Consider the following 14,321-nt stretch of genomic DNA (forward strand, 5'->3'; position numbering starts at 1 on the left):
ATTGCTTTATAGATCAGTGAAATTAAGAGATTCATTCCTCTGCTGGGACCTGATGAAATTTTTATGGTGTTTTTGGATGCCTGTCATCTTAAAGCACAAATTTCAAGGTTAATCCTTCAGATTTGATCTCCTTGAAATGTGCCCAGATTGATCTACTGTGCTGTGGAAACTGTAATTGGGATCAAAGAGCAATAATTAATTCTCACAGTGTGTTCCTCCCCTTGTTGTCAAAGCAGCTGCTCATATACAAAAAAGGGAAAGAAAAATCTGATATATGTCACTAAGATGTGGGCTAGCATTCATCACATATTCAGGCATAAATATCTATACTACCCGGGGCAGTAAAAAGCCTTTCGGGTTCACTCCAGCCTGTTTCCTAATGACATGGCGATAGAGCAGTGAAATATGACCATCACTCATAAAAAGCGACATAAATCGTTAGGAAATGATTGAGATATTTTGTGCTACAGCAGGTGCAGTATCTATAGATGGCCAGTAGGGGTAGTGTGTGATTTTAGTAAAAAACGTTGGAGGCATGTGAATTCACCCCTTGCCTGCAATTAAAGTGAAGAACGTATAAAGGCGAGCTGAGGGGTAGCGGGGTGTTTAAAACATCCACTCCCTTATTACATATTGTTTCTAAGAATTTTGCATCCTGGAAAGAAACAGACAGATATAAATGTGCAGTGTTTGCTCTTCACTTGACTGTCTGTCCGGTGCAGTTCAGTGAAGGAGCTGTCCACTGCTGGTGGTGCTGAAACTTTGTTTTTTTGCGCCTCTGACAGACTTAACCAAACAATTAAGAGATATTTCCGTTTTTATTACATCCACGAGAAATATCCTTTAATTGTAAGATTATGCCTATCTAGAAATCTTCTGCCACGAGTTCCTCTTCTTCTTTATAGCTCTGCAAACGCCGTGCATTGCTCACTGATGTGTGTAAGGCTACCCAATAAAAATTACTGCCACCCTTTAGAGTGATTCGTGTCCTAAAAATTCGCTCCAACACTTTGACCTCGGCTTTATATATAAAAAAACACACACCCATAGAGTCAATTCTGCAGAAGCAATATTCAATTAATCGAACAAGCCAGGCTATAAGAAAGCGTTAGGTTTGATTTCTGTTTGCTCCTGTGCGGAATGCTCCTCCGTCAACTCCATCCAGCTGTTCTTTGGTTCAGACAGGCGTTGTGGCTTCTGCCACGTCTGTCTCTCATCCATCAGCCCTCGCCGAGGATCACAGTGTGTAAATCCTTTTCTCTGGCACATCAGCTGCGCTCCGTCGTCGCTGAAGTATGGTGAAAATGTGTCCCAGTCGTTCTGGTCTTTCACATTTTCCCCGAAAACGACAACTTCTCCAAAAGTAAACTGTTCACACCGCCGCCAAATATGTACGCTGACTTTTGCGTGTCTGCTTTTGTCGCGTTGTTTTATTTCTTTTCTTTTTTTGTAAGTAAGACATATCTTGTCAAGGGATTATTTTTTTTCTTTGCCTGTTTTAACCTCCAGTCGTGTGTTTAATTATCGCCTCTCCATGCGTCTTTCTCCGGCTAGTCCAACTCATTTCTACCCGGCTTGTCGAAAAAAGCACCCGAGTCGTGAAGTCTCTGCAGTCACGTGATTAAGACAGGACTGAAGAGAGTGATTTTTTCTCTCTCGGAGTGTGTATGTGAGCGTTTCTCCGTGTGTTGTTGGAGGGGTGTCCCTCCTCCGCATATTTTGCTGCTTGCCATGCTTTAGACGCCGGAGCGCAGGGAGAGAGGCGAGAGTGAGAACGCCGGTCTCTCTCACAGGGCTACCTGTCTTTTTAGGCTTACCTCGAGTCCCTGTCGGTTCGCCCTGGTCTTTTTGAGCCCACCTTCCTGCGGTCGGCTTGTTTTTGTTGGTTTAAAAAAGAGCAAGAGAGGAAGAGAGAGAGCGAGAGAGAGAGAGAGAGAGAGAGAGAGAAAACTGTGGTCATTTCTGTAGGGTTTACGCGGGTCTGGTCTATCAGGAGGAGGATCGCGGTTCTGTTTGGCTCTGGGTTTTGATCATCTTTCTTTCTTTCTTTTTTCTTTTGGGTGCTCCATTTGGACAGTACAGGACAGCCGAGCAGAGCTTGGATGAGCCGCCTCACTAAAATCCCGAGATGGAGTTGCTGCTGATCTGCCTTCCCCTGTGGATATTGCAAAGCAATTCGGCCAAAGCGGACTCAATCATACATATCGGTAAGCGTCCGGCAAAAAACAAAAAACAAAAGAAAAAACAAAACATGTTTGGGTTGGTCAAGTGTAAAGGGGTGCGGGAATAAAGGTCAGCCAGCTTATACTGCCGAGATCACAAGATGTTGGTGAGAGGGCGGGATAAATAGAGTGTATTCAGCTTCATCCTGCGTTTAAGAAACACTTTGACTCTCCGGCGAGTTGAAAAGTTGGTGTTTTTGTAAATGACCAATCACCCGACCCTCATTGCTACAACTGTTTTGTTCATATTATTTATTGGTATTTATTCTATTTTGCACAGACATTTCTGTCACTTTTCGACGACAGATCGCTGCATTCATGTTGTCTTCACATCTTAACCAAACCACTGCCTGCCTTTGAACCGCAGTCCTGTACAAAAAACCCCAAAAAAACAAAAAGAAAAAACGATTTACAGTAAGCAGAAAGGCCTGTTTCAATGAAGCTGTGAGATAATAATGATAAAAACACTAATGTGCAATAGACAAACCGCTGAGGCTTTTTTTAGACCAAGCTACCTCTTGTGTGTACCCGACAAGCCTCAACTTTCCCCGGAACGTGACTGCAATGTCAAAAACAAAGATAGAGGGAATGTCAGCGGAGTTTCGTTTTATAGATGCAACACACATAGTGCCTCTTTGTACTCCAACTTCAAACCAGAGCTGCAGAGATGTGGAGATGCTTGAAACTCACCATCCAAACGATCTGGTGTGTGCCTTTAAACATCGCATTCGATTTGATTTGACACTTTTGAAACATATCTGCAACCTCCGTTTCAACACGGACTCGGTCATTACCTTCATTTTGCCCCCCTTTTCATCAATGAGCAGCGCTGTAATCTCAGATAAAAACGTCAGTGTCACTGTGAGCAAATCTCGTCTCGGTGCTACGCCGCCGCCACCGCTGCTGCTGCTGCTGCTCACTGTTTACTGCAACAGTCTGGCAAGCAGCAGCAGGTGCTCAGTCACTGGCTTAATACAGCAGTGGGACTCCATCCAGATAATATTGGCTGATAGTCCGCATAATGTTAGTGTACCCCAATTATTCTTCTCGTTTCCCTGAAACCCCTTTCCGTGATGTATGTGCTCTCCCAATAGCAGCTGATGCCATTTTGCTAAACAGTGGAGGAGGAGGGGGGGGGGGGGGGCAGTTAAGCTTCAGTATTCCTCCCACACAAGGCCTACTGTGGGTAGGGTGCCATGGATCTGTTAGGCATGATGGATATTAACTTTCCAAGTTTGACTAAAACTAGTGCAGTGCGTGTTTCCGATTTCCGAGACCACGTCGCTCTCCGTGGTGCTGAAATCTCACCAGCGAAGACGCTTAGCTTCAGAAAAAAATACGTTTAATGTAAAGATATATATAAAAAGAAAAACAGCACTGTTCAGTCCATCACTTTGGCAGACTGTGGGCAATAAAAGCTATGTTGTCTGCATTGGGTCCACAGCAAAAATAAATTTCGTTCATCATTATCTCCTCACATCTAACTTGCGCACACTTAACTACTGCGTGCCCCCCCCCCCCTACTCCTCCAAGTAATTTACTGTTTTACTCAACAGGTGCCATATTCGAAGAAAACGCTGTAAGAGATGACCAAATTTTCCAACTTGCCATCTCAGACCTGAGTCTGAGCGATGACATTCTGCAGAGCGAGAAAATCACCCACTCCGTGAAACTTATCCAGCCTAACAACCCTTTCCAGGCAGTGCAGGAAGGTAAGCGTTCCTCGACCACCCCCCTCCCGCCCTTGGAATAAATTGCCGCTGCTGCTTTTATTTTAAATCTTATAACTTGGGGCAGCGTGTGGGACGTCAGGAAGGGGGTCATCTTCTCTGCTCAGTAGCTATGATCACGCAAGAAGTCCGGTGTTTGCTGCGTGGTAATCTTGACTGTCCTGATCTGCTGGAGCCCCAAGAGAATGTTGTTCATTCACACATTGAAGCGATGGCTAGTAGAGCGGGCAATGATGATGATTCATGTGCTTCTGTGAGCGAGGGAAATAGCTGTGTGTGCGTGCGCGTAGGCGTGTATGTGTGTGCGTCGCCACCTGCAAAGCGCTCTGCCACAGTACCAAAGCAAGGTGTCTTCTGTGGTTGAAAAGCTAGGTGGAAGCATTGAGTTAAGAGCACAACAGGACAAGATGTTATATGTGTATAAAAATCATGTGAAGACGATCAAATGAAGTTTCCCTACCAATCCAGGAGTTATGTAATGACGAGAGAGTAATATTTCTGGGTTTGCATGTCTCTTTGAATGGCAAACACTACAGTTTTGTCTACTTCTTTTGGCTTTCCCATACTGTAGGTGCCCAGAATGGACACACGTCCACACATCAGACACCAAATTAATAATGAAATAATTTCAGCCAAGGTTATCTCACTCAGATGCCGAACAGACTGCAAAAGGCGATTAAACATTCTTCTGCTGAAATGAATCATTAAGACTTTAATAGGTTCCTGGGGATCTTCAAAAGCTGTTTATGTCCCCTGCACTTAGTTACTAGATCCTACTTTTGTCCCCAGTTGCACAAAGGCCTTGATGACTCATTGCTATTCATAGTGCCCCTGACAGGCAAAAAAATTATATTATGTCTCGCCTTTTGCTATAATTATCCCGTGTCATTTAGCTGAGGCTCTTAACAATGTCACAGATATCTAGTATTCTACTTTATATTTCCAAAAGCAAACTTTAATCCAGATGAGTGTTAACTCAAGCAGTCTGTCATTTGAGTTCTTTACATATACCAGAAGTATACCGTCATTATCCAGCTGCTGCTGCGGAGATAAGATGAAAAATGTGTTACAGGCATATGACACTTGGCTAATTTATCAGTCGTTGTTGCTTGAGATGCAAAAATCTAGTAATTAAACTGACTGGCTAGCAAGTCATTCACCACTTGTACTTCAGTCTAATTAGTGTAGTTAGTCAAAGATGGAACTTTACACCTAAACTTGTTCATGCTTAACTCATACCAATTACCTTAACAATGCTTTCTTTTGACAGTGACCTTCACAGTATTTTAACACAACACAATGTGTACATAAACGCTTATATACACACAAAGTTTTTGATAATCATTTTTCTTCACTGAAAAGCTTCTTATTTCTTATTGAAAATAATTCAGTTTATCACTTCTGAATAAACTGCCTTTCTTTACCCTTGATTGGATATCATTTAGCACGCTTAATTATTGTTTATGGGCAGGCTCCCGCTAATTAAATATTTAAGTGGTTGATTAGAGGGCATTCAGTTTCTGGAGAGAGTTGGGAATAATGTGCAGTCGATGACATGAGGATCAATGTGCGGCCTCAGATTCTTGCACTATACACAAAGTAGGCTGGTGAACACTGAGTGACAACTGGGATAAGTCAACCTTTTGCTTTGCTCTTTTGTTCGCTGCCATCCTGCTGTGAGTGGCAGTCAGGACCTTGCCGTAGCATGGTGTACAGCGAGGAGAGTAGAGGTGGGTATAAAGAGTGAGAGGGACGAAGAGCAAAAAAAGCGACTGTGTGTGTGGGGGGGGGAAGGAAGAATCATGATCAAGACCTGAATAAACACGAGAGGGCTAAAGAAGAGCAAACGATTTCAGTGAGGTGATAAGGAAAATTTGCCATCTCGAGACAAGTAGTTCTGTCGTCACGTTTGCCCTTATTTGGCCATCTTTGTCCTTGCTCTGCTAGAACGTATATTAATGAGGAAGTCACACAAACGCCATGCAAACAGAAACACTCAACTATTCAGTCCTCCCACGCTTTTATCGTTTAAAGATGACAGCTCAAGGCTGGCTGGATATACTGCCTGACCACACAACTGGCAGATGCTGTCCTATTTATAGGCTGGAACAACTGAAATGAATGAACAGGGTGATTTCAACACCGAGAGTGGAAGCTCACAAGCATCAATGCTCGCCATGAGACCTGTAGGGCTTATCTGCCATCAGCTTTGTGTTAAATAGAAAAACAAGACACTTAAGATTATAATTATATAAAATTCTCTTCCTAAATTGTGAGAGAATAAGTCATGCTGAGGTGAATTTGTCACAGTGGCTAGAGAATACATAGTAAAGCAGGACATGATTTATAGTACAAAATATTACAATGCTGAATTTCTTATGTGTACAGTATTTCTCCTCACATTTGTTATGGAATTATTACAAGTAAATAATTCCATGACAAATGTTAGGAGAAAAGAAATATGATTTTTCACACATCTGAAAATTTGCAGCCCAGATTTCCCCTTGTAATTAAAAAATAGAAGCTTGTCCTCTGGACATATAAGTTTACATGGGAAACAAAGCTTTTATATCTTTTTCAGTCTTACTTTTTATTCAGGGGCAGTTAAAGCAAGGGGACAGCAAACTTGCCACCCTGTTGTGTCATTATGCAAATAAGAACCTATGCATATTTCAAGAAAAGCTCAGCCTGTAAGGTGGAGTTCTTTCCTTTTTTTTTAGCCCCATAGTTGCTGGGTGAGCATTTAGACGATATGCAAATAATGTAAACATCTCATAAAACAAGAATGCCATGCATCATAACACAACTTTGCTGCAGGTTTGTGGTCAAAATACAGCAAAGTTGCGTTAAGATTCTGCAGCCATGTTAGCAGCCCTGAAAGGCTGAACTTGGGCACTGTGGTAATTTGAGATACGCATGCCAGCATGCAAACAATATTTTGACAACAAACTCAAAGATGTTAACCTGCTGGTGGCCATAGAAGAAAGGTTCATGACAGAGTGTGCAAAGCTTTATCCTTTAGGCTCTAGTTTCATGTTCTGGAACAAATGTAACTATTGCAGCATTATATGATTAGCAAGCATGCCAACAGGACAACGGTGTGGGACTACTGAAACTTTTCAAAACTAATTAGCTAAACATACATTTCAGTTTTTGCATAGCAGGCATTCAAATTGTATTGAATGCCAAAATCACTTTTTTTTGAGCTGTTTCACTATTTTGTGAAGTCCCCAGCAGAGATTTCTATTACAGTTTAAAGAATATGGGACACAGTTAAGGAAAATAGTTCCCTCCTCAGTAATTTGTTGAGTGTTCTGTCCCGCTGAGTCCTCTTCACACACCACACCACTAGTGACCCTCCATTTTCATCTAACCCCTGCCAAGGTAACGTCAAGGAGGATTTAATTCTTTGTCCTTTATGTTCCTGTAAGCCAATAGAGTTCAAATTAGTTTTTTTTTCTCTTTGTCCTTTCCTCAGTCCATAATGACAAAAGTTGAAATAATGGGTCCTCAGTGTTGCCATTGATAATGCAATATCTTCCCTGCGAGTGTCTATTTATGACAACTCATTACTCGCTGTGTAAACGTGATGTAATGCTGCCCTTTCGCTATTATTGTCCCTGTAAATTTAAAAAGGCTACATAAATCTTGGTAACAGATTTGTTTGTGCTTTTATGTCTTTTTACACAGAGGGACGATGATCAGGCCATTATACCAGCCCCTGTTAATTATCCAACAGTAACTTTAATCTATCATAAGCACTTCAGTGAGCTGTAAAAAGCCGGCAGGTGACTTAAAAAACTAATTAATGTTGTGACAGAGGTGTATACATGTTATTTATTCCCTTCAAAATGTAAACCATCCATGTAGGCCAGGTAGGATTAATCAGCATTTGCAGAGCTGCTTCTGCGGTTGTTGGGTGATACTTGGAAAAATTGTACATTAGCATAAAATATTCATTTGAAAATAAATTGTTCCCAAAAAAGAAAAGTCACATTCTGCCACTTAAAGTAATGCGGCAATGAACTCATAGCAGATCTTTTCCACATATAAAGTTGTATATATTGAATACACGGACTTACCAGAATTCAGTTTGTCACTGGGAGAGGATGCCATCACCAGAAGGGGCTTATCTAATGTTTCCTTTTTATTTGATTGTCACTTTTTGATTTTTTTTAATCCATCCACCATACATAGGGCCTCAAAAACTCTTCTAAAAATGGTCATATGTACTTCCTGCTTCCTCCTCACAGTCCTGCAGTGCTTTATTACAGAGTTTATTGATGTGATCGTTTCCCTGCTCGCACATTATTTATCTGTGAAATGTATCATAACATTTAGCTGGCATCCTGTGTGATTTGAGCTTCTGATCTCTCACCGAAGGCTGATAAGATCCTGCACAAGTTTTAGAACTGAGGACTGATCATTAAAGAAGATGCAAATAGGGCTCAGATGTGTTGATTTCTATAATGAATGTGCCTGTGCAAGTGGAAAGTTTTTTTATTTATGGAGAAGTGTGTTCAGTGCTGTAATATCTATAATATGGTCTGCTTGCTCCTTGCTTCACAATCCAGCTGTTTCACAGATATTCCTCGCTCAGCTTGCCTCGTTGCAATTCATTTGACCTCTTCTGAGAGATTTCAAAGGTAAAATATTCCTTCCTTTGTTGCACAGGTCACACTTTAGTAATATTACAGCTATAACTGTTATGTAACGGACAGTGCATTTCTGTATTTTAACACACTTGCGCTTTTACACATAAGCCATTCACAACAGCATTGGTGCCATAGGGAACGCTCTTTGGGGCCTGTCGGCTGAAAGGCAAACTAAAGAACATACATTCCTGAACATTTTCTTTAGAATAGCCAAAGTCAGCATTGTCTGAAGAGAGAAAGGAAGCGAGAGAGCGGAGTACAGAAGGAAAGGGACACAGAGAGGTCAAGACTGTTAAATACTGGGTCTGCTTAGTAGGCCTGCAGGTTTTGTCCTCTGTGCTGTACAGGAACAGCTGGTCAGAACTGCTCTCTTGTGGTAGGTTACTTCTGTGTCACGTAGCCTCAACATTTGCAACAGATGTCTCATTTGCTAGTACTCCGACTCTTCTTGAAAGTAGCTCAGAGACATTTATAAGTCTCCAATTATAAAAAAAATACTCTAAAGACTTTAAAAGTGGTCTTGACTTTGGTGTCAAAAGACTTGGTCTGCTGATTAACTTCAGGAAAAGTGTCAGTACGCTCAAATGCCACATCTGATGGTGGAATTCTTCAAAGAAATCATCTGTAGCACTGCTAAATGTCACCATGACCAGGGATTTTAGTAATCTTTTAATTTGGGTAAACAGGGTTGGAAAGTGTGGAAACAAGTTTGTTTTTTTTTTTACAAAGTCTCACAAGTAAATACACTGAGAAAGAGAGCGGGAGCATTGCATTGCCGATTTTTATTGTTGGCTTTTAGGGAAATTGTGAAGTTTAGTCTGTGTCAGAATTATAATATTGCTCTAATTAGAGAGAGTGGCATGCATTCATGTTGGGCCTTTGTTCATTTGTGTATTCATCACACTCCCTATGTTGCCACACTGGCAGACAGCTGAGGGCTGACTTCAAAGTATTCTCATCGCTTTTCATACTGGCATGTTTGACTGAGGATGTTCTGGGGGGTTCATTGTGTAAAAGCCTGACTGATGGCTTGGGTCCTATGATGGCTGTTTGTACCTGAAGGCCATATGAAGGAAATGCCCACTTAAAAAATGGATTCATTTTTTAACAGCACAAAGTACATACAAATCTTGATAGACGTTTGACAGATTATTCCTCCGGTGATCTAGCATGTGTACTGAATTTGGCATCCGAGGATATTTTGGTCATTTTGCCCTGTCAGGCAGTGACAGGCGAAATTTATCCTGCTGGTTCCTGTGATTGTTGTTTAAAAGACATTTAACACCTGCATTGATTTTTCCAATATGACAAGAGCATCTGATCTATGAGGGCTGGTTAAAATCTGCATCTATCAGAACACAACTGAGCACATGCCACGCATAACCCAACAAGCTGCCTGTAATAACTTGCTCATGAACATTCAACATATGTTTTCCCCACCACCGGTTTCTCAGTCCCGTGTCTTATTCATGTCCCTGCCTTCTTTGGCATGACAGATTTATAACGAGCTGTAGAGAACACTGTGACAGATGTTAGTGCTTTGCTACGACCCCAAACAGCCCCCAACCACCGCTGGGGATTGGCCATCAATACTGCTCTACCTGTTAGAGCGAGAGAGACCGAATGAGACTCATACACAGAGAAATGGGGGGGAGGGGGTGGCCCAGAGGAGATGTCCTGTTCAATCAGACTGATGTTGATGAGGCCTTTGGCCTCCGTCCCTTGTAATACATCGGAGTCCCACATGTTACTAACATCATTTCTCTTTGTACACACACCGTTATGCTTCGATGTTATTGAGCTGCATAAAGTGTGCTGAGATGGCAGAGATGAGGTGGTGGGGGAGGAAGAGTGGGTGTATAAATGCCGGTAGAGGATTTGTTTGTTTGTGCATGCTGGTATGAATATATGTGTGGTAATATGCTGTAATATTTGAGAGTTTGTGTTGGGCTTTTAGATGCAGGTTTGCGGATGTGTTTGGAAAGTGATTTTGTGGTTTTGTGAGAGGCAGTGTTGGTCATGAAAGCAGTTTGGTGATGGGAGCTTTCAGCTACCCCTTTCACTCACTTGTGATGCTGACTAGCTCCGAGGGAAGTGTGTATAATTTACTACCCACCACCTGCACCATTGGCTGCAAGAAGACTTCATTCCAGGACAGAAGACAAAGAGCAGAAAATCAGCCTCAGAGTAAATCCTATTAGAGCCTAAACAGAAGTCGTCCAAAGAAATGGTGTGCGGCTATCTCTGACGTCACACTCATTGCAGACAGAGGGAGGAGAGCGATGGGGGTTTGTTTGTGGGTGGAATTGGACTGGAAGTCTTGGTGAATATAGGGGTGAAGTAGAGTGAAATAGTGAGCAAGTGTGACAGTGAGGGTGAAAGCAAGGTGATGGAGATGGCTGAAGGCAGTGGGAAAATGCAGGGAAAAAAAAGGAGCAGAGCATGAAAAATCTTGGAGCGTATGGAAGACAAGAGGGGCAGAATCATTTGAAACTGCGGACTCGGCTCACTAGCCTTATTGATGAAAAGATGCTAAAATGTATTTGGGAGCCATTGTTTGCATTAGTGCCCACAGACATGACTACCAAGTGGGACCATCTGTCAAAAGAATCCCTTCTCAGTCTTCTCTGACTCTCCGTCTCTCTCACATTGCCATGGGTCCTCTACCATGGCCAGGCAACATGGATTTTATCCAAAGATGAGGCTAAGCTAGTGTGTAAGCTCTCTATGAGTGATATCAAAACCCAGCTTAAACCTCAAGAGTAAAAAGAGTGTAAAAGGCGAAACATGCAGACACCACTGAAAAGTGGGTCAAATGTGCATCCCGGTATGAATATACATCACTTTGGCTGAGAAGTATGTGAATCATCACAAGATTTTGCATAATTACTCTCCTTTTTTTGAACTCACTATGATGCTGTCTTGATTCTGTACTTACCCAATGGCTTTTTCCTTTTAGCAGTATTTGATCTAATACATCACAGCGGAGAGCAAGCTCCACTGTGCAAGCTGTTAATGTATGAATACACTGGCTTATATATGTTGCTAATATATATTTGTAATATATCAATATCATGGCTAAAGCACTTCTGGATGGATGCAAACTGCATTTCGTTGCCTTGTACCTGTGACATGTGCAGTGACAATAAAGTTGAATTCTATTCTATTCTATTCTATTATTGGAATGGCGAGACACAAAAACACAACAAAGCACTTAAGTTCTAGTTTTCTTACTTATGCATTGTCTCAGCTGATAATTAGAGTTAATTAGCAGATATTGTAAAATAATGTCCTATTTTAACCAAGTAAGTTAACAGTTAGCAGTACGACATGTTATCTAATCCGCGGCATTATCACATCCAGACAAATTATTCAGGGAACACTCGTGGGATGTGTAGGCCTAATTCCTGTTTTACTACCCTATTCATCAGCAAACCCAGCGTCAGTTTTCCGTAGGTGTAATCACAGCAAGATGTCACTGTTAGTTTTTAATCATTGCTTGAACACTCTTGTAAAAATCTTGTAGCACCGAGTTTATTGTATCCCTTGTTTTTTCTTTAATTATATCAGTGTAAAGCGCATCTAAGTAGAAGGCCTCCTTCCAAAGAAACACCCACGCCGCACCAACATGACCCACTCATCATATATAAAAGCAGGAATAAGGAGGTTGTTGTTGTTTGTTGGTATTCATAAAGCACCCTTGCTGAAATAGCAAACAAATGATAACGTCTCTCCAACAGATGTCTTGGCGCCACTTCATAGTTATGTTTTTCACATATGTACAAATATATGGGAATGACGTAATTCCATGCACTCAGTAAAATATAAAAAAGCTCTCTGAACAAAATCATGTGCTTAATTTGATCCTTCTATCTGAAATGAAGCATTTCTGAAAATAATAAATACTGTAAATGTATTGGAGACCTCTGATAGGCTGAAACTGAATGATAAAAAAATCACCAATGGGAGTGAGCTTTGTAAAAAAAAGAAAAAGAAAGGAGTTTGTGTTCTTAACCAATTTTCCTTATTTATTATATAATAAGAGCACACATACTTAGTCAGGCCCCATTTAAAGGTGGCAGCACCAGTACAACTTCACTGTGTACTTATTCAGAGTTTAGTTAATCTGAAGGTCTTAATACGTTTCCTGCAGAATGACAGTGTCAGTGTAAAATATGGTGTGATCAGTGTGTATACTGTTGTAACAGTACAGTACAGTAGAAAATTAAAATATTCCCATACAATATAGCAATTTGTATTTTATGTATTTTCCTGCAGTTTCTTAAGCAGGTATGTGTCTGGTTGAAGAGATATTACCAGTATCTGCTTTTGTCTCTCTTTAAGGATAAGCAAGTTCTTCAAGAAGTAGTATTAAAGGATAATTTCTCCTTTTCTTTTCTTCTTACTTTTTCACTTACTGCGGCCATTTTTGCTACTGAACCAGATTTTTGATTGGTACTGGATTTCGTGGAAAGTAAAGTGTTCTCACAAAGCTATCATCTTCTTACAACATCTCGGTTTTTTTTTTCAAAGATTGAACTGGAGGTCACGGGATAGAAGAGTTTTCAAGCATTCAAAAGGTTTCTGACTTCTTTTTATTTCACCTGCATGATGGTTTCAAAGGTTAATGAGGATCACTGTACTGAGAGAAATTTGGTGGAGAAAGCAGTGTTAATATGCTGTTTGTGTCTTCAAGCCTTCTCAAACCCAAGGCGATGTGAATGATTCATTCTCTCACTTGATCGAGACAGAGAAGGTTCATCATCTCGCATTATCATGTCAGTCTGAGACACACAGTCATTATGTTGCTAAAGGATTTTCTAACAACAGTTTTTCCACTGTCACGTCAATCACAAGGATAAAAGCACATTTAAACTGTGTAAATAATTATACTGTGTCTGATATAGCATTTATTGCGTACATAATTGTGTTTTTGAGTATCTTTTGCCTGTCACACAGACTTTTGTATCTTGAAATATTTGTTTTTGTGTTTTCTTTTGCGGCTTTAAACTACTTCACCACAGCTCTGCTCCTGGTTGAACTCCAGTCTTCAGCTTTGTCCTGTGCAGTGTTGAAAAAGTAATCAGTAACTAATTACTGATTTTTTGATCTGCACACAGCTGTTGCCACGAACGTCGCACTCGCTTACGTCATTGTCATGAGACACTCTTGCAAAAAAATCACGGTTTTAGTAACGCAGTAACGCATCTTACGGGAAAGTAACAGTAATCTAATTTTGCAGGGATTACTGTTTGCAACAGTAATCCCTCACTTTACTCGTTACTCGGAAAAAGTAATCGGATTACAGTAACGCGTTACTGCCCATCTCTGGACCTGTGCTCGAATAGACACAGGCCCCAAAAGTTAGGAATTTCATGTAGACATACAGAGTTGTGGTGCAACTGGAATACTTTATCTTCCCTTTCCTCTGAGTTTGAATGATTTTAGGGAACAACATGAGTTTTATGTCCACAAACTAAATGTGTAACACAATCTAAGGATGGAGAGTCCATAAGGAAGGTAGCTTTATATTAAACTGGTGATATCTTACAGCTTTAAGGAAGCTGTGCATCTATACACACATTTAATCTTAAATTTTAAAAAAATTCATAATTATGGTTTATCGGGATATTCGATCTTTATGGTACCCATAGGATGAATAGCTATGCCTTGCCTTTGGATTCTTTGAGATAATAAAGCAGTTTTTTTGTGTG

General features: G+C 40.9%; 1 protein-coding gene across 4 annotated transcripts in view; it reads left to right on the forward strand.

Annotated features, from left to right (window-relative positions):
- Positions 1-1,681: 1,681 nt before the first annotated feature.
- grid1a (glutamate receptor, ionotropic, delta 1a) overlaps positions 1,682-14,321 on the forward strand; it is a 261,832-nt gene continuing 249,192 nt past the window's right edge. For all 4 annotated transcript variants that reach the window (XM_006783669.2, XM_035904886.2, XM_006783670.2 and 1 more), the window contains exons 1-2: positions 1,682-2,207; positions 3,779-3,934. In XM_006783669.2, the coding sequence (XP_006783732.1) occupies positions 2,129-2,207; positions 3,779-3,934 (235 nt within the window). In that variant the 5' untranslated portion in view covers positions 1,682-2,128. The remainder of the gene's footprint in view (positions 2,208-3,778; positions 3,935-14,321) is intronic.

The sequence above is a fragment of the Neolamprologus brichardi genome, chromosome 13, assembly GCF_056152115.1.
Source record: "Neolamprologus brichardi isolate AB-2024 chromosome 13, ASM5615211v1, whole genome shotgun sequence".
Lineage (NCBI taxonomy): Eukaryota > Metazoa > Chordata > Actinopteri > Cichliformes > Cichlidae > Neolamprologus > Neolamprologus brichardi.